Source organism: Myotis nattereri, assembly GCF_964212035.1.
Source record: "Myotis nattereri genome assembly, chromosome: 7".
NCBI classification, from domain to species: Eukaryota; Metazoa; Chordata; class Mammalia; order Chiroptera; family Vespertilionidae; genus Myotis; species Myotis nattereri.
In genome coordinates, this window is record NC_138082.1 from 89,516,733 (window position 1) to 89,537,797 (window position 21,065).

A 21,065-nucleotide genomic window follows, 5' to 3' on the forward strand; every position below is an offset into this window, starting at 1 on the left:
ACCTGTCCTCAAAATAGCAAAGACAAATCACGTTTGTTGGCTGCTGCAGCTATTCTAAGACCAAGTTACCTTCCAACCAAAATATCCTCTGAGGATTTTTGCTTATTTATAGCCATGAATGCTTCCTTTGTAGTGGGAAGCAGGGGGCGGGGGGGTCATAAGTGACAAAGACCAGGGATGACTGGAGGAGCGGGGATTCAGTTGATGCCCAGTGTCCCTTGGACTGAACTCTGCACCTGTTTGGAGAAGGACATCGAGATAGAGCTGCCGGGACTTCTCAGAGCCCGTGAGACCCTGATGAGGAGGAGAGCTGCTGAGGAGGGGTGGGGGGGCTCAGCTGGAGCCACAGCCACCCCTCCTGTGCCCTTGCACCCCTTTTGTACAGAATCCATGCAACTTGCTGTCCTCCAGGATGAGAAAAGCTTTAGGGCAGTGGTTCTCAAAGTCTAGTCCCAAGGCCAGCACAGCAGCACCCTGAAAGTTGATATAAATGTAAATTTTATTGGCCTTCACAATAACTCTAGGGGTGGTACCAAGCAACTGGGATTTTAAGAAACCTTTCTGAGGATTCTGGTGCACCTATGCTGGAATTGACCTACAAAATTTAAGAAGGCATTCACTTCCAGGTCCAGTCTGCATATGCATGCATTTGGAAATAGGGACCACCTTAAATTGGGTGCCCTAGGCACATCATGTGCTTTTGTCACTGTCTCTAGGCCCTGAGGCCAATGCTTTAGAAGAATTTAATGACCAGAGCCCCCTTGGCACCAAATGTTCCTAATGGGTGGTGAATGGTTTTCCAGGAGACAGCCCTCTCAATAAGTGGGGATCAAAGCCCAAGGGAGTTGTAGAGCAGTATATCTATGGGGATCCACCCCACAAACTACTGGGGATCCCTTGGCCATGGTGGGGGTTGGGGGAGCTTCAGAGGGAGACCTGGGCTTCTCCTGTTCCCTTGGAAAGTAGAGTTAGAAAACTTTTCACCATGGGAATTCACATGGCAACATTTACTGTGTATCTGCTCATTAGACACACCCCTGAGTCCCTGCTTCTCACAGGCTCATGCTCAGTGCAAAGGAAGGTTTTATGAGCTTGGTTTTGCAAAAGAGAAAACAGATTAAAAGGACTTGTATGCATACATATGAGCATAACCAATGGACACAGACACTAGGGGGGTGAGGGGATGTGCTGGGGGGTGGGAGTGGCTGGGGAGAGGTCAATGAGGGAAAAAGAAGACATATGTCATACTTTAATCAATAAAGAATAAAAAATGGTTAAATAATATGTGTCATCCAAGTTGATGAGTAGTGGACTGGGAATTAAACAGGCTTACTATTGCTCAGAGTTGTTGACAGTCACACTGGGCTTAATGGATTTCCTCAGGTGTGACTTCCACTTCCTCTCATGTCAGACAGCTGACTCATCAGCATCCCTTTGCTCCTCCCCACCTTGAACCCTGTCTTGTATTTAAATTCTTAGACCACATTTGAAGATTGTGTATTTCGCCCTGAACTCCCATGGCTTGTACAGCTCTCAGCACATCTTATCTTACTCCACTGTATATATGAGACTGCCTCACCTATTCATCCACTGCCCATCTGTAATGCCAAATAACTGAGAGTGTGATAAAGAGTGTGGAAGGAATAAAGCATTTATCGAGGGTGACTTGGCTCTATGACAATTTAGACTATCATGTCTTGCCTATCTCAAGTCCATACTGGAGGCGTAGGCAGACCAGCGCAAGTGCATGCTTGGAGTGTACCCCTCTGGCCCCAACTGCGATTCCTCCAAGGGTGCTTGGCCCCCTTCTCCAACCTGCCCTTGAACTGCCAGACACGGGGCAGCTCTGCAGCTGGAGCTTCTTAAAGCAAGCACTTTCCTGTTGCCAGAGCTGTAGCCAGGCCAGTGATGCCATGTCCTTTCTTCCCCAAGGCCAGAGAATTTGGGATTTGACAATCATTAAGATAAAAATTGTTATTTAGGTCCTTGGTCCCTAGGAAGGGACTCTTCCAGCTTCAACAAAAAGCATTGTTCCAAGGATGGTTTGTGAATTAATGGGTTTTATCAGGTGTGACTTCCACTTCCTCTCAAAGCATTGCCCAGGCTGGGCCAGCAGAGCTAGGCACCATCTCCAGGGAACATGCCTGAAGAACCCCCACTGGAGAAAGCTCCTACAATTTCATAACATTGTGTGCTTCTTCTGTGCAGGCTACCTGGGTTTCCCCACCGTGACCAGCAGTAGGAGCCTTTGCATGTGAAACATGGCCACATGGAAGGGGAGCTGGGAAGTCTGGCCCCTCTGCACAGCCCGGGAGAGCAGTCTGAGGGAAGGCAGGAGGGGTGGGTAGGGCGGCCTCTTGAGGCCAAGGAGGAAGCCTGCATCTCCATACAGAGCCCATGAGGAAGGGGCAGAGAGGAGCCTGGTCTGGGAGAGAAGAGACTCTTAGGCCAGATCAAAGGCTGCCCTCCATGAACTTTCCAGACAAGAACACAAGAAAAACAGTCAGACTCCACTCCACCCCCATCTCTGCCACCACAACCACCCCATCCTCAAGGGGCAAGGTCCTTGAAGGCAAAGACTGAGCCTGCCCTTCAGCCAGGCTTACGTTAATTAACACATTAAAAACAAAACACAAAACTCAGAAACCATGTCCCTTTCCAACAAATATTAAATGTACGTTCAAGAGATAATTAATTAAGCAAAACCTTTTACCATGGCTTTCCCTTCTGTTAGAGACACTGTCTGGCAAATGAAGAAAAACATACCATTTACCCACAAAACTAAGCACAATGCCTTATTATTGTACAATTAACCAAAACACAATTGTGTGTAATACAATTACACAGACTACAATCACACAAAAGTAATGATGCAGTGTAGATGGCAATGACTTTCTGTCAGCAAAAATGAGAGCTTCCTTGATTAGAAATTAAGGTATGGTTGGAGATTCTGTTGATAAATGCTTCCTCTATTGATCTACACTTTGCAAAGGCTGAGCTGCCTGACAGAGCTCATCATCAGTAAAGACTACAGGGGCGGCAGCCACTATGTGTAGTATCTTTTATGCTCAGGTCCCGACATGAGCATATCGTGGTGAAGCACACATTTTATTACCCAGATGTCCGGTCAAATAGGAAAAAAGACAGCCCAGCTGGTGTGGCTCAGTGGTTGAGCATCAACCTATGAACCAGAAGGTCATGGTTTGATTCCTGGTCAGAGCACATGCCTGGGTTGCAGTCTCGATCCCCAGTGGGGAGCATGCAGAAATGCAGAAGGCAGCCAATCAATGATTCTCTCTCATCATTGATCTCTCTCTCTCTCTCTCTCTCTCTCTCTCTCTCTCTCTCTCTCTCCCTCTCTCTCTCCCTTCCTCTCTGAAATCAATAAAAATATATAAGAAAAAAATATGAAGTAGAAGAGCCAGAAAGTCTATGCCATTCAATGGCCATCTCGTGTGTTGTGGTATTAGCAGAGATACATTCTCATAAAGGTCCGCCAAATCACACTGGTCTTTCTGAGCATCAGAGGAGACTGATCTGTGTAGCTGACTTTGTGCTCACGAGAGGGACCTACTACTTCTCACTGCTTCCCCGGAATGGGACAGTACCTCAAGCTCAGGGATGGCTCTCCTTCTAGCCATCTTTCTTACTATTTCCTGAGTACTATTTCAGTAGGCAGTCTGATGCTGTCTTTTCTGATTTTTGCCTAGAGCATGAAGACAAATTCCATGGGCACTCAAAGTTCTTCATGTTAATACTGACCCCTGACCCCCATCTTTAACCATATTCTCACCATGTGCTGCACCACAGTGCCCTGCCATCCTCACTGAGCTGTATTTTATTAAATCTAATATACCATTATTTGTAAGACATTCCACTATTTTATATGCCAATAAGATAAGTAAATGTTGCCAATTAAACTATTACTATCAGCTCTCAAATGTATCCAAATATCACAGATTTTAAAATGAATCTGTAATATTTGTATTGAATTAATGAAATACTTGCAAGCATGGCCCTTCCTATTTCTGTGCCATTTGACATACTGCCTCCTGTCAACTCTTCCTCCACCCCCTCCCCCCTCAGGCAGGTCTCCCTGTCCTATAAGATTCAGCTCAGCACACTTTCTGAAAACCGTATCGCCCTCATTCTCTCTGCGCCAGGCGAAGTTGCTGTTGCCATATGTCCTACAAATAAGGGTGACTTCTTGGTCATTTATTGCCCTTCACTGTAATGGCTAATTTATTTCCTGTGAAAATTGAGTAAAGACCCTGTTTCACTAACACATAGGCTTGCAACTAACACGCATCATTCACCCATTTAATAGATGGTATTTTAACCCGGGCGAGTAGAATTAGAGAGAAGGAGGCAAGCACTAGAGAAGAAAAATGGGGAACATGGCAAACCTAGTTGAAAATTCAGAATCATCCTTTTTAATTGTCTTCAGTGTGTCTTTGAATCTAGAAACTTCCAATGTAAGAGAAGCCAGATCCCAGGAGAAAGAGAGACACAGCTCCTGCAGGATGTGTGGCTGTAGTGAATGTGCGGGTGTTCCCTGACAGAGTCTGGTCTCTGCTGAGCCCCAGAAGAAAAGACTGAGGGGCAGTGACTTCCAAGGCCGGGCTCCGGGCCTGTCTGTGTACAGTGGGCACTGCCCAACCTATACTCTAGGGCAGGGGTGGGCAAACTTTTTGACTCGAGGGCCACAATGGGTTCTTAAACTGGACCGGAGGGCCGGAACAAAAGCATGGATGGAGTGTTTGTGTGAACTGATATAAAGTCAAAGTAAACATCATTACATACAAGGGTAAGGTCTTTTTTTTTTTTTTTTTTTAGTTTTATTCATTTCAAACGGGCCGGATCCGGCCCGCGGGCCGTAGTTTGCCCACGGCTGCTCTAGGGTCCCAGAGGGCCCGAGGCTCACGGTGTGCGAGAGGACACCTACTGCACTGAAAAACGTGATGATTTAGGAGGAAAAAGTGATTCATCCCTCCTCTTCACTTTACTCTTATCTTCAAAGTCATCAAGTGGCGTTTATGCACAAAACTTTAATCCTTTCACAAATTTGTAGTTTGATTTAACTTGCATAACCCATTTACTGCAAGTCAACATGAATAGAGACTCAACTAATTTAAACCGTTTTTCTCTGGATCTGAAATCATTTCAGAGATATTTTCCATTAGGCAACTCAATTATATCTAAAGTGGCTAAAGTCCGTGGATTAGAATTTTGCTTAAAGAACACATATTTAGAACAGTGAGAATGGGAAGAGGGGGTGGGAGAACAGAGGAGAAGAGGCAATAATTACCTGTCTTTGATGCTACACAGATCAATGTGTAAATCACTAAAATTCCCCAGGGAGCCTTGCTGAACTGAAATGAGGTCCTTGGGCTGGTTATCAATAAAGATGAGCCTCATGCAGCCTTGGAAAGCCTCGATGGGACTTAAGCATTGGGGGGCGGTGAGATGGTCAGGGCAGCCTGTGGGACAGAGAAAAAAATGAAGAACACTGAGATGATCAGTCATTGCTCTGGCGACCTATCCATGGGAGACCTTGAGGTCCAATTATTGTGGTGCTTTTTCACTCACAGAAGTGCACACAGTGTAGTTGTAAATCCTAGCATTTTCAGAGAGGGGACAGAATTGGTTCAAAAGGGGGCAACCTCCATCACTGTACAGAGCTAAAACCAAAAGTATGGAAGGGACTACCAACGCCGTAACATGCATCTTGTTCTTCATTTTTCCCTGCATCAGCTGTGTGCCAGTCTTCTGCCTGGGACACTTCACTCATTTCAAGAACACAACACTTTATCACTACCCAGGGATGCTGGCTCTGTCCTGAAACACACTTCCAACTGCACAATTCAATTCTGGATTAACTTTCAAGGGAAATTATGCATTGGGTAAGGATGGTGACAGAGTGATTATCTGGTTAATTGTCAGCCTTAACAGACTAAATGCACCTGACAAAGGTACATGTAGAAACATAACTGGAATTTTGAAGTGTTGTGCAGACTAAATCAGACACTAAAGGGACTAAGGGTTTAAATGCACACAGTTATTGGACTGTAAGAGCAAGCGCGAAAGGTTAACACCATACATTTTTACAAAGGTGTTCTTTTAAAAACAATGCATCATGTATATTTAGCATAGCCTGCCACCTGGGCATCTACTCCTCATCAAGACAGGTAGAAAGTGAATAGGTATATCAGTGCTTGAGCACCTTATAAACTACATCCTAATTGTCTTAATAGGTTCAGACCATATGGGAATGCAAGCTTGAAAACATGGCAATAACCCATAAATAACTGGGAATTATTTCCGCCATCTCTAATAGACAGTCACTGCTGGGCTGAAGTCTGGCAGCTGGTTAACAGCCCACAAGCACACACTATAAAGTGAAGAGAAATGTTACGACTTCTAATTGAGGCTGTAGAGAGAATTTATGTAAGTTGACTATTATTACTCAACCTCGTTTTTTACCTTCCTTAAGTTTACAGTCTACTTGTGGGACATTTTTTTCAAACGCTGCTCAAATCACAGATTCATCTTTACCTTCTGAGTGCAGTGCCCTTAAGAATCACCTCCAGGAATACTTCTTCAACTGGGGCAGGGGGCATTTTTACTTTGAGGCATTCAGGTGCTACACATCATAATTACTGCTCAGCACTTTTCAAAATAATAACTATGAGATCACTTTTCTCTCTGTTAGAAGCATTGCATGTGATGCAAAATTACTCGCTTTTGTGCTACATGCATTGGCATCCCTTTGTTGTATGTTGTGGAGAACACAGATCTGGGGGTGAATCCTGGTTCTGCTACTCACACAAATTATTTCATTTAAGCAAACACCACTCTTACTTTCTATGAATCAGGGCTACATTTACCTACTTCACAAAGTCACCACATGAATTAAGTGAGCTAACACACTTGCAGAAAACGGAAGTGTTCTCCCTTTAAGGACTTTGTTGTCATGTACACGTGGAGGAGATGCAGAGTGAGGGACAGAGTCCCTTCCTGAGGCCCTAAAATCAAAGGGCAAATAGATGATGGCTCCACTGCTTCCCTCTTGGGACACCCCCATGTGTGTACTGCTTCTGTGCAAAGTATCTCTTACATTTCAAAGCTTAATCACATGTCAGTGGGCTGAGAAAAGTGATTTGTAAATTCTATTGGAGACTGCACTTTATGATTTTACACACCATTTCTCTTCAGTTTCCTCATGGAAAAAGGATTGGTAACCATCGACCAGGCTCAGTCCATGCCTATATTTACAAAGTCTGAAGCCAGTTTGTCCATTCCTTGCCAGATGGGAAGCCCTGTGTTAGGCATGTAAACTTTGACCCCAAGGAACTGTCCCAACAATTCTGCTCTGTCTCTCATCGCCTAGATGGGGAAGTTCAGGGCCCATAAGTGTCTTGCTCATGGTCAGATAGACACTGAGGTTAATTGCTCTTTAGAGATGGTTTAAAAAATATAAACACATGGGCAGAAAGTTAGGTATTATTTTTCTTAATGAAGGAAATTCCTTGAAAAAGACTAAATAAAAATATATCTGCATCTATAAAAATGCAGTAGGTGGCTAATTACATGTATGCTTGTGCTTTTATTTTTTAATCTTTACCTGTTTGTTTGTTGTATGTATGTATATGTGTATATATATATATATATATATATATATATATATATATATATATATTTCAGAGAGGAAAGGAGAGAAAGAGAGAGATAGAAACATCAATGATGAGAGAGAATTATTGATCAGCTGCCTCCTGCATGTCCCCTACTGGGGATTGAGCCTGCAACCCAGGCATGTGCTCTTGACTGGAATCAAACCTGGGATCCTTCAGTTCGCAGGTCAACACTCTATCCACTGAGCCAAACCAGCTAGGGCTGTTTGCCTGTGTTTTGCTATATAAAAAGCTCCGAGGATTCACCCAACATTGGAGAGGGTGGGGTCTCTGGCTGCTCCACAAGGAGCTACTTGCTCATGGGCCTCCTAGGTCTTCCTCATGGGCATGGCTCCAGGGAGGTGGGGACAGAGGCAGTAGGTGCCAGAGGAGTGGCCTTGTGGGTGAGCGTGCTGGCTGTGCGTTCTCCCCTGGATACTTCCTCTTTTAGGCACTGTTGACTGTTGGTTCTTTCTCCAAGTTTACAGCTGAGTTTCCCCTTTCGAGTGTGATCAGGGAGCCTGCTGGGCTATAAAAAATCTCCTTTGGATGAGTTACATAACACCAGCTCTTATTGCTAGTCTTTTTTTCCTCAGCACTGACCTAGATAATTTATATCTGCACAGCTGTGAGAGGGCTTGCTTCCCGTTATTTTGGGCTTGGGGTGGGTGTTTGTGCCTCTCTGTATGTTTGGGGAGGTGGCACCTGTGTGAGTGAGTGTGTGTGAATATGTGTGTGTTGGAAGTATGGTCTAATTGACAAAGGAAGAATCATCATAGTAAAATAATTGCCCACTACATTCTCCCTCTCTCCTTTATTTTCAGCCTCAAAGCTGAGTAATTTACCTCCAAAGTAATAGCTATTTCCAGAATAAATCTGTATCTGGCTGGTGTCCTGAGCAGGGGACGCTGCGTCGTTATCCAGGGTGAGAGTGATGCGGTTCCGCCTGGCGTTGATGCTGACTGAATGCCACAAGCCATCGTTCAAGTTGCTGCCTGCAAGAGAAACAGGGAGAGCAGGTGTTGGGATGAATGGCCGAGAGCTCGGGGAGGGGGCCCGCTCCTTCCCGGCCACGGTCCCTGTGAGTTCTCTGAGTGGTTCCCACTCATCATTTTGCTCAAACCAAACCCTCACAGGGTTCATTTTTCTTTCTCTTTTTACCACTTATGTCTATTTTTAAGTGGCTGAACAACTTCAGCTGCTTGCTTTAGGAACAAAAGGGGAAAACATAGATTTGTATGTAAACTACAATCAAGGGCACAGGACACATTAATTGATCCCTTGAGATATAAATGCAGAGCAAAATGCTGAAAACAAAAAAAAAGTCTCAAAATGTTCCTGGTGGTTTTCTCTCTGGGTTGTCAGGTTACAGGCATTTTTTGTTTTCTTATATTTTTCTACTAATGCATATGTAAATAAAGTATTTTTAAAGGCAAAGGTAGAAGAGGAAAGCTGGAGCCGGAGTTGTGTGCAGGCAGAGGAGGTCTCCTGTTGGAGAGGTACAGACGAGCCAGTTCCCACCTCCCCTGGCCCCTGATAGGACACTGGCTGAGTGACCAGCATGCCCGAGCTTCGGTTTCATCGCCTGCAATGCCATCATTTCTCCTCTGTGTCACTGTTAAGGGGAAGAGTTACCATCAGGCCTGGGCCAGATGGCGGCATAGTAGGTATTTATTAAAAGTTCATTCCTCTCTTGTTCTTTGGCTTAGATGTCTTTGGTGCACACTACACTGCTGGCCGACCTTACTAAGGAGACTGTGTTGGAAATTAGTCATGAGGGTAGCAATTATTTCCTCCAAAAGTTTGTCATCTGTGAAGGCTTTGCTACTGCAAAGGGCTTGCGGAAGATCACAGCCCCATAAGCAGATGAGTCACCATGGTTGTCTATACAAGAACAGGGAGCCACACATTTCTACACACTCATGTATTCTATCCTGCTTCCTTTACTTTGCCTCAGTTTCCTCTCCTGCAAAATGGGCATAACGGTTACACTTAGAGGGTATTGTTAGCAGAGCAGCATATGCGAACAGTTTATATCACGAAATAAGAAGATAATGTTAAAACAAATGGGCACACAGTGACTACAAGACAGTCCCTGCGCTGACGCGTGTAGACACTGACCTCGCATGGCCTCTGTCCTGGGTAGGCCATGGTTAAGAGAAGAGACATATGCAAAGTGGATAAAAGCCCCGTCCTTTGAGTGTGTCAGGCTAGCAGTGGTCGGCAAACTGCGGCTCGGCAAACCGCGGCTCGCAAGCCACATGCGGCTCTTTGGCCCTTGAGTGTGGCTCTTCCACAAAATACCGACTTCTGTGCATGGGCCACGAAGTTTCAATCGCATTATACGTGTGCGCCCGCACATGGTATTTTGTGGAAGAGCCACACTGAAGGGGCCAAAGAGCCGCATGTGGGACAGACAGTGAAGCAGGCTCTTGCAATTCTAGGAGAACAGTGAATGTGTGGCCAAGGGGAAAGAAGGAAGACCTAACCAACTTCATGTGAGGACCCTAACAGGCTTCATGAAAGAGGGGGCAGCAGTTTAGGAATTCACGAAAGAGAGGGTAGCAGTTTAGGAATGCTTTGGAAATGAGCGAGAGTTTGCCACTCCCGCAGCCAGAGTTCCAGGAGATGCAGAGCCTGCACAAAGAGCAAGGCCTGGAGTGCGAGGCCGGGAGAACAGCAGGAAGGCAGGTGCAGAGAAGACACTCGCCCTGGGTCCCCGCCTGCAGCGCTAAGGAAGGGGTTTCAACGAAGTGCTTTGACATGTGGTTCTGGAGGGTACTTTACCCAAGCCAGTTCTGTCAGAGTCTCTGAGGATGAGGCCCCAGGCATTTGCATTTTAAAAAAGCATCCATGGGTGATTCCAATGTCCAGCCAGGAATTAAAATCACTGTTTTAGAACGTGGGAGTCCATGGGCTTCCTTAGCATGGGAATCACCTGGCTGGAGGGACATATTAAAAGACTCTGCGAGCTAAGAGGAGACAGGCTAGAAGCGGGACTGGTGGGGCCTATTGCTTGCACAGCCCCAGGAGACAGAAGGATGAGGTCTCAGCCAGAGTAACAACCGTGAAAAGGGGCAGTAAGGGGTGGATTAAGAGCTATTCCCTGAGAAAGAAGAGATCAGACTTGGGAGAGCCTTCTGGAGCCTCCAGGAGGAACCAGCTAGAAAGAACGAGTTCGAAATTGGAACAGAGGTCTACAGGCTCCTCGGGACAACCACTGACATGCTTGTGCCTGAGCCCTGGATGTCTGGGGAAGCTGCCGGGGAGAGCACAGCACAAGGCTGCAGGCCCAATTCCATGGCGATGGGCAGCTTGTCCCACCTGCTCAGAACAGCCCATATGGAGGGCCCCTCCTGCTTTTGCAGCCGCTCCCTGGCAGCCCATCTTTCCTGCAGCCCTGAACACCTATGGGGTGAAGAGGAGAACCCAGGGGCTGCTCATCCTGGTCCCCTACCTTCCCCCAAAGCCCAGCGCTGGTCCCTAACCACAGGGATTCCTCTGATGAGGTGGAGGGTCTGTCAGGTGTTTCCTGGGGATGAACATTTGAATACTCTCAGGGACATAGCCAGCTTTAGGTCCTCACTTTTAACTTCATTTTCATAGTACTTTAAATACATCGGCATAACATATGAGGCTGCATTTGCAGACAGACTATTGACTGTTTGGGTTGGGGGTCAGGAAGGAGTTCAACAAAGAGGGAGTAAATAAGCCCTAAGGGCCCAGCACCCTGCTGGCATCAGCTGCCCTGCGGTAGGAATTACACACAGAGGCCACAGGAAGTGTCCATCTAATTAGGGATACGTTTTCTAATTATATCACAGATGGACCAGGCTGAAGAGCAAAGTCTTCTCAGTGAGGTGGCAGGGCCAGAGCATCAGCATGATTCTGGGTCTTCTCCCCGTCCCACCTCACTATTCAGTTTTGTTTTGTTTTGTTTTTCTTTAAATTGTTTTAATTTTTCAATTAAAGGTGACATATAATATTATATTTGTTCATGTGTACAACCCAGTCATTAGACACTATATAACTTACTAAGTGATCATCTCCACAAATCAGGTGCCCATCTTACACCGTACATGGTTATTAAGATATTTTAAATATATTCCCTATCCTGTACTTTAATCCCTGTGACTATCCTGTAACCACCAAATTGTTTTTCTTAATCTCATTACTTTTTCACCAATCACCCCAATCCCCTCCCATCTGCCAACCATCAAAATGTTCTATGAGTCTGTTTCTGTTCAGCTTATTCATTTATTTTATTTTTAGATTAAATTTTTAATATATTTGTACTTATTACCATTTTATTATCTTTGTTTTCATCTTATTTTCTTCTTAAAGAAGACCCCTAATTAGACATTCATTGTACTACTGCCTTGGTGGTGATGAACTCCTTTAGCTTTTCCTTATCTAGGAAGCTCTTTATATGCCCTTCTATTCTAAATGAAGCTTCACTGGGTAGAGTAATCCTGGTTATCGGTCCTTGCTTTTCATCACTTTGAATAATTCTTGCCAATGCCTTCTGGCCTGAAATGTTTCTGTTGAAAAATTAGAAAGTCTTATGGGAGCTCCCTTGTAGGTTAACTAACTGCTTTTCTCTTGCTGCTTTTACGATCCTCTCTATAACCTTTGGTATTTTAATTATGATGTCCCTTGGTGTGGACCTCTTTGGGTTCATCTTGTTTTGGCTTTTCGGTGCTTCCTGGACTTGTATGTCTAGTTCTTTCACCAGGTTAGGGAAGTTTTGTTGTCATTCTTTTCTCAAATAGGATTTCAATATCTTGCTCTCTCTCTTCACCTTCTGGTACCAACATGATGTGAGTGTTGGTACACTTGAAGGTTCCAGAGGCTCCTTAAACTATCCTCATTTTTTGGATTCATTTTCCTTTTTGCTGTTCTGTTTTTTTTTTTTTTTTTTTTTTTTTTTTTCTGCTTCCTTATCTTCTAAACCTCTGATTTGATCCTCTGCTTCCTCTACTCCATTGTTCATTCCCTGTAATGTATTCTTCATTTCTGTTAATGTATTATTCACTTCTGACTGGTTCTTTTTTACGTTTTCTAGTTCCCTTTTTATTACCTATCTCTTTGTTGAAGTTCTCACTAAAGTTATCTACTCCTTCCCTAAGTCCATAGAATATCCTTATAACCAGTATTTTGAACTCTGCATTGAGTAGATCATTGAGTAGATTGCTTGTCTCCATTTTGTTTAGTTCTCTTTCTGCAGCTTTGTTCTGTTTTTTTTTTTTTTTTTTTTTTTTTTCATTTGGGACATGTTTCTTTGTCTCTTCATTTAGGCCACCATGCTGTGTTTGTTTCTATGTACTAGGTGAAGCTGCTATGTTTCTTGAGCTTGGTAAGTGGCCTAATGTAGCAAGTTTTCTGTAAGGTCCATCATCACAGCTTCCTCGATCACTCCAGCTGTCTACTCCAATCCCTCAACCAATGCACAGCAGGTTGTGTATACTACCATCCTATTGTGGTTGAACCTTGATTGCTATTGGCATATCAATAGGAGGAATTTACCCCCAGGCTGATTGGCTGTAAGGACTGGCTTTGAGCACCGTGGAGGGTCACCCCACTGAGCAGGACTTAGTTCAACAAGACTCCAGTGCCCTTTGAGTGTCCCTGTGGAGGTGGTTGGGTGGTGCTTTGACATGGCCTGAAGCTTTCCACCATATATGCTGGCTCTGAGGCCTCCCAGGAGGTTCAGGCCAAGTCAGTCAGCACCATCTGTGTTCTGCCTGAGGCCACCCAGCATGAGCTAAAAAGCAATCTGCAGATGGCTGTTACTTGTGCTGGGCTTTGAGGTTCCCACGAGAAGCTAATTTGCAACCCAACGTTGGCTGTCACTAGTGCCAACCCTGGGGCTGCTGAACAAGATGCAAGGGACAGGCCAAGGCTAGATGCTGCTTGTTTAAAAGCTTATGAAAAGTCTGAAGCAAGATCCAAGATAGACCATTCATATGGTAAAACCACTGGAAACAGCTTGGGTAAGCCCGTAAGTTGGGTGGGGTGAGGTCTAGGGAGTCACCAGGAAAAGGTGGGCAGTGTTAGCTGGATATGATGCCTGCCTGTCAGCTCTGTTGACAGAGGACTCAGAAAAAAGAAACATAATGGCCTCTGCCAGCACTTCTACCTAGGAGAAAGCTGCCCTGCCAACCCTCACCCTGTTTATAGAAAAAGTACTCCCTTAAGTGTCTGGTGCCTTTCACTCTACTGCCCCAGTGCTGGAGCTCAGAGGGAGTGAGCTCTAAGTCTGTGCATGGGCTCCTTAAGAGGAACACCTGGCGTCCCAGGAGCCTCCATCTCACTCAGCCACAATCCCCACTGCTTTTCACAGCCAGACGTATTGGCTCTTCTTTTCCTGGCACTGGAACCCTGGGCTGAGGGGTCTGGTGTAGGGCTGGAACCCCTCACTTCTCAGGGGAACCCCCTGCAGCTGAGACATCCCTCCCACAGATGGGTGTGGAACCAGCTTTTTTTCTCGTTTCCTCCGACAATGTGGTTTTTTCTTCAAATCTTCAGTTTCAGGATTTCTGTTCAGCTAGATTTCAGGTGGCTCTGAAAGATGGTTGGCCTGTAGCTTAGTTTTAGTTTTGATGTGGTTGTGGGAAGATTCGAGTACTGTATCTACCTACCCAGCCATCTTGATCAGAATTCCCTCTCCAAGTTTATCTTTAAAATTATTATTTAATGAAGGTTTGCTTCCTTGCTTGGTTTTCTCTTTTTGGTCTGCTTTTCCATCTGATTTGATCTCTTTTGCTTTGTGCCTACATGGTCTGGAGTCTCTGCAGAGGGGGCCTGTGTGAAATCTTAGCTCTTTAGAGGACAATTATTAGAACAGGAGCTCTTGATACTGACCACACAAAGCGGTCACATGGGGAACTTCTGAGTAGAGAGGCCCTGGGCTCCATAGCAGGCTAATTGGTGCACCGGCTGGGGTGGTTTCTGGCCTTAGACATTTCAAAGATCCCCAGAGATTCAGCTGTGCAGCCATGGTGGAGAACTACTCTATTAGAGGTTACAGAAGAGGAGGGAAAGAAGCTAGAAAAAAGCAACCCACAGGACTAATTTAGAGGAGCTTATCTCAGAATAGATTCCAAAGCAAGCGAAATGGTATGTTTCTCCTACAACCCGCTTTTGTCTCATACTCTTTTCCACTTAATTCTGTTAATGTCCCCAAATAACACGCCTGGAGGTTCTCAAGGTTTTGTTTTTAAGAACACTCTTTTGAAGGTACAGGTTTAAGTGCTATTAATTGTTCACAAATTAGAAAAAATCAATTCTTTTAGGTAACATTTTCCCCAAAACCTCCCTGAAATACATAGCTCTGAGAAAACAGACGTTTCAAAGGGGAGAACAGGAAAGCAGGTATGCCTTCATAGGGCAAAGCAGGGTAGTTGTGGAGCTAAGCTCTTATATGATTTAAGAGCTGAGGCCTCAAAGGTGGGACTTGGCTTCTGAAAAGACTATTGGGTAATGACAAACATAAAACTTCTGAAGTTTAAGGTGATGTCAAATATTACTTGCCATCTCCAAGACTGGCAAGGAATAAAAAACAATTATACTCTCAGTTAGCAGACAAATAGGGGAGTAGGCATTTGTTACCTTGCTGGAGGCAGCATAAGTTTGTACGTCCTTCCTGAAAGACAACATACTGATACCTGTCAATATCCCCCAAAGAAGTCATTCATCGTCTCCCATGAACTTTATCCTGAGGAATTCATCCTAAAATAGTAATAGAGCTACTGCCAAGATTTATGGTGAAAAGACCTCATAAAATCATTATTTATAATAGCAAAATTTCACAACTACCAATATTTCCAATAATAATAGATTAGTTAAATCAAATGTGGTATATTTAATGCTATGGACTATAGCGTAGTCATTAAAATCATAATGCCCAAGAATGCTAGTGATATGCTGATATTTGAAAACCGCTGGCTAAATAGCATAGGTAGTGTTGTTCCGGTTTTGTTAAAAATTGCTGCAAAGCCCTGACCAGTTTGGCTCAGTGGCTAGAGCGTCGGCCTGTGGACTGAAGAGTCCCAAGTTCGATTCCGGTCAAGAACATGTACCTTGGTTGTGGGCACATCCCAAGTAGGGGGTGTGCAGGAGGCAGCTGGTCGATGTTTCTCTCTCATTGATGTTTCTAACTCTCTATCCCTCTCCCTTCCTCTCTGTAAAAAATCAATAATATATATTTTTAAAAAAATTGCTGCAAAGAGAACTACTGGAATGGCATTGAATGATAGAATCACAGATTATTATTTTTTCTTTCTTATACACACTACTGGAATTTTCAGTTTCTAAAAAGAAAATGTACAACATTAATAATTAATTTTTAAAGCTAACAAACTGTTTCAACTGAGATAAGGGTAGGAAAAAAAGTTTTCATTCCTTTCCACTTCCTGGTCTTACTGTGTCAGCAAACTCCCAGGTCCTGGGTTTGCCCCAGGGCATTTGTAGAAAAGGCCTCAACAGACAGGACAAGTAAGCTGCTCTGTGCTTGCTCAGGAGCCAAACCAAGACTAAGAAAAAAGACAGTTTTCATGGTTGCAACTGAACTTGCAAAAGACCCAGTTGTAAAAAATAGCTAATAGTACACACTACCTGTACTGAATATCTACAGTGTGTCAGGCATTTTAAATATATGTTCCCTAATTCTCACAAGAGTCCCAAAGACCAAGTTTTATTGTCCGCAGGTTAGAGAAGCTAAAACAGAAAGTCAGAAGCTACCCAAGGTCCAATGACTACTTGGGGGTGGAGCCAAAATTCAGAGGGAGATATCAGGCACCCAGGCTGAGCACCATCCTCTCTCCACACTTCCAAAGCCAGTCCTGCCCTGCTCTAGAATCCCCTCCATGTGAAATTCCCTCTGCAAGGTTCCTTTTTCTGTTGTTGGATTTGCTCTTTCTTTCTTTTTTTAAAAAAAATATTTTGCAGCTCCATTTTTTAACATATATTTTTATTGATTTCAGAGAGGAAGGAAGAGGAAGAGAGAGAGAGAAACATCCATGATGAGAGAGAATCATTGATCAGCTGCCTCCTGCACGCCCCCACTGGGGATGGAGCCCACAACCCAGGCATGTGCCCTTGACTGGAATTGAACCTGGGACCTTTCAGTTCGCAGGCAGATGCTCTATCCACAGAGTCAAACCGGCTAGGGCTCGTTCTTTCTTTCTTTGGAACAGCTTTTTTGAGATAAAATTTACATACCATATAATCCATTATCTTAAATGTACAGTGCAATAATTTTTAATATAGTCACAGAGTTAGGCAACCATCACAACGTTTAATTTTAAAACATTTTATAATCCCCAAAAGCAACGTTGTAATATGTGGCTATCACCCCCCACCTCCAGTCCTAGTCAGTCTACTTTCTTTCCCCATGGATTTGCCTATTCTGGACATTTCATTTGAATGAAACCATACATTGTGTCCTTTGGTGACTGGCTTCTTTTGCTTAGCACAATGTTTTCAGGTTCATCTATGTCGTAGCGTGTGTAGCACATTTATATGGCTGAATGACATTCCATTGTATGGAGGCACCGCGTGTGTGTATCCATCCACCAGCTGATGGACATTTGAGCGGTTTCCACTCTGCAGGTGTTTTGAACGCTGCTGCTGTAAGCATTTGTGTGCGCATTTCTGCATGGACCTGTGTGTCCAGTTCTCTTATGTGCACCTAGAGTGGAATTGTTGAGTCGTATGTGTACTCCATCCTCAGCCTTTAAGGAACTGAACTGCCAGAAGGTTTCCAAAGTGGCTGTCCCAGTTTACATTCCCACAGGCAACTTTCCTCTTGCAGCACTGAGTTCAAACTCTGGTCCTGTCTTTTGTGGAGCTTCTAGATTCTAAGAAAAATCTAAGTACGATTCAAATTTGTACCGCAGAATGTCTACTTGGGTCTGACGTTGGAAATCTAGCTAATTGTTATTACTTTACTTTAATTTTTATAGATAATAATATTATTGAACATTTGTCTTTTTTTATTATTTTTGTAATGAGACCTTTACACCAATTTACAGTTCTCATTTGATGAAACAGACTCAGAATGGTTAAGTAATATTCTAAAGCCCTAAACTCTCATATAGGAATAAGGTTTTTTGCTGAAAGCAGTTTCTTAACACTGGCACTGGACATTTTGGACCAGATAATTCTTAGTGGGTGGTGGGGCATCCCCAGAGGCATAGAATTTTTAGGAGAATCCCTGACTCACTATATGCTAATAACAGGTCCCCATCCCCAGCACCCAAAATGTTACCAGGCATTACTAAAAGTCCCCTGAGGGGGGTCTGGTAATGGTGAGAAGCGTTAGAAGCAAGATTAGGCAGACAGGGTAAGGGGTGGAAGAAGGAGGAAGGATGGATGTGACAGAGCTGAAATCACAAAATGTTTTGCAGTGAAACAGGATGTCAGAAATCAGGATGTTTTGAGACAAGGATGTTTTACTTGCAAGTGCAAAATAAAATGTTGCAACAGGCCAGGAACCAATCAGGGCACGGCACAGACAGACAAAGAGCAGGACTTTAGCAGATATAAGGGGAAGAGCAGAGTGCTTTAAGGCAATCATTGGGGTCCCCTTCCCAAGAGGGGGAGCCTGTGTTTGCCTGCAATAAACTGCTAACTTTCTTGAACTCTTCTGGTCCGCCGCTTCATTCTTTGACTCTCTGAGACACAGCCTGGGAAGACTTCCTGCTCGCTGGCCCTGGTATCCATGGGAGGTTGGGATGGGTGGAAATGGAGAACTTCCCTTGGTTTAGAACCAGTGGATTGAAGGAATAAATTTGAGGTTACAGATCCTTGACACTTGTGCTACCTCTCTCTCTCTCTCTCTCTCTCTCTCTCTCTCTCTCTCTCTCTCTCTCGTCTCTCTCATCTCTCTGCCAAATCCCTAACCATTCTGTTTCTGTATGGTTTGAAGACAGAACCATGGGACGGGAGTGGCTGTCCAAGGACCTCTAAGGATCAGTCCTTGCAGGACATGTGGACATGCAAGGCTGCAGCGCAGGCCAAGGCAGATCTCCCGAAAACTCTACTTTCAACCCCAGGAATAATTTGAAACAACTTCATTTGATGCCTTTATTCACCCATTACCTCTGGCTCAAAGCCCTGCCACTTATAATTGCTAGCAATTTAGACAAATTTCTTAATCTCTCTATACCTGCTTTCTCATCTGTAACAGCGACAGAATTGCCTGGCTTTACTTGAAAGTGTCTAGTCTTTATCTTCCACAGAAAACCCAGTGCAGCTTCCCCACCACCACTCCTGTATCCTGTCATAACTACCTTTATTTCATAGTTGAAAGATAGTTTCAATTTTTGAGAGAACTAAGTGAGGTTATATAAATAACTGAATAAGGCAGATTTAAAATGTCAATTACATGATTTAAGAACATTTCAGTTATTAGTACCATTATACTTCAATTTAGATCCTGGGTCCCGATGTTTTTTGGAAGCCATTTGTCTATCAATTATAAAATTCTATTAACCCTTTCCTACATGCATTAGGTTGAATTCACACATTTCTTAAACTCCATCTCCAACTTGTATCCCATCCCTTATCAGTGTAGCTGTGATTTTTGTGATGCGCTCCCTCTTTCCAGCCTCTGACCCTTTCTGCTTCAGGGCACCTTGTTAGGTTGAACTGTCTAACAAGCAGCTATTGTCAATTTCACAGCAAAAAAAATCCCTCCAGTCAGTCATGGAGCCCAGAGGAGGAAACTCACACTGCTTATCTTGACAATCCATGCCTTCTAAAATTAAGTTTCCACCTGTACTCTCAATCTCATTTTGCAATATTCCTACACAAATTCACTACTCTAGTGTTGCTAGTGCATTCAATATTCTCCATTTGAATGCACTTAACTGGTTGCTGCTTGCGCGTGGAGCCTTATGTGACCCTCCCAGCTCTCCACTATCTAGTTCCTCTCCCTGTCCTCCTGTCCTCCAGTGCCCAGTTTTGTCCTAGTGCTGCCTTTCCTAAACTATAGATCCGGTAAGCATAAACACACACACACACACACACACACATACACACACACACATTTTACTTTCTGACGCTGTCACCTTGCATAGTAGAGGGCACATAAAAAGTGCTGAAAGATGGAATAAGTAAGTTAATAAACCATGCAATGAATGAAGCAGATTTTCCCTGACCAAACCAGCATGTACTGATTCCTCTTCAAAAATTCTTGCAGCAGCTGCTGTTTGATCTATGCTCAGTTTATATTATTTGCTGCCTTATACTGTTCATTAATAGTCCATCTCTATAAGCCTTATCTCCCCAAGGCCATGACAGGTTCCTGGGGGTCAGAGGCCGAGCCAGGATTTGGTGTTTGACCCCAGCATCCGCAGGCACACTGTGCCTCTCCGCATGCTCATTGATTGCCTGAGCTTCACACCAGCTCAATTCCACTGCCCAGTGTCTGTGGCAGAACATGGGCCATAACTCACAGGTAGACCTTTCCGGGCAGGCTCACATGTCACAGTAACCTGGATCCTCAAAACCCTGGGTCAGCACAGGAGAGCCAAACAGCTGGGCTGCCACCCGCTACAGTCAGAGAGGAAATGAGAATGTCTGTGCTGGTGGTGAAGGCGACGTGAATGCTCAGCTCAAATGTCTATGTGACAAAAACATAGCTCAACTCAGAGATCCATAGTTCCCTGTGCCCTTCGGGACAAAGCCCAAACGCCGTGTCCTTGACCAAAATGTGGATGCATCTTTTGCCTGCCCACCTTCCCGCTGGCCCAGTGTTCTCAGCCGTCTCTGGGATCTGACCCTTTTAGATCTCCTCCCATTTCTACCCATTTGGACAGCATCTGTCTGTTCTTCTCAGCTTGGCCAACTTCTGTTCATTTTTGAAAACCAAGCTGTGTCCTTTTCACTCCTAGGAAACCTTCCTTTCTCACCCTTCCTGGAGCCTCTCCTCTGAGCTCCCACCCATACACGTGAGCTCCTGGAGGGCATGCCTCCATCCTCAGGTCTGAGTATAGCACCAGCACAACGTAGACACGGCAACAGCCTCCTGAATTAAATGGAGGCCAAGTGCATTACATGAGGAAATTATGAAAGTAGGAACTATGAAAGATCAAAGGAAGTGATAGCAGACTTGACTATTGGATTATTTTGCTGTACTAATAAAAATCTAGATCCTTCTGTTGTTCTTGTCAGTTAGTGGTGAAAAACAACGAGTAAGTTAAATAAAATGCTTGTATTGGGGTCATTACTCAGACCTGAAAGAGCTGAAGTTGCCAAAGACATCACTACCTTGGGAAACCTTCCCAGGCTTTGACTGATATCTTGAAGCTGGACAGCTTGTGGTGACAGCCACAGCCTCATGGCTACCTATTGTTTCACCCTCACTAATGGGATTTTCTTACCAACACT

At 44.3% G+C, this 21,065-nt stretch overlaps 1 protein-coding gene across 1 annotated transcript in view; it reads right to left on the minus strand.

Annotated features, from left to right (window-relative positions):
• Positions 1 to 21,065, minus strand: part of CNTNAP5 (contactin associated protein family member 5) — an 865,111-nt gene that overhangs the window by 384,271 nt on the left and 459,775 nt on the right. Inside the window, 2 exon segments of the mRNA XM_081095918.1 lie at positions 5,309 to 5,480; positions 8,516 to 8,665. Coding sequence (XP_080952044.1) covers positions 5,309 to 5,480; positions 8,516 to 8,665 — 322 coding nt within the window.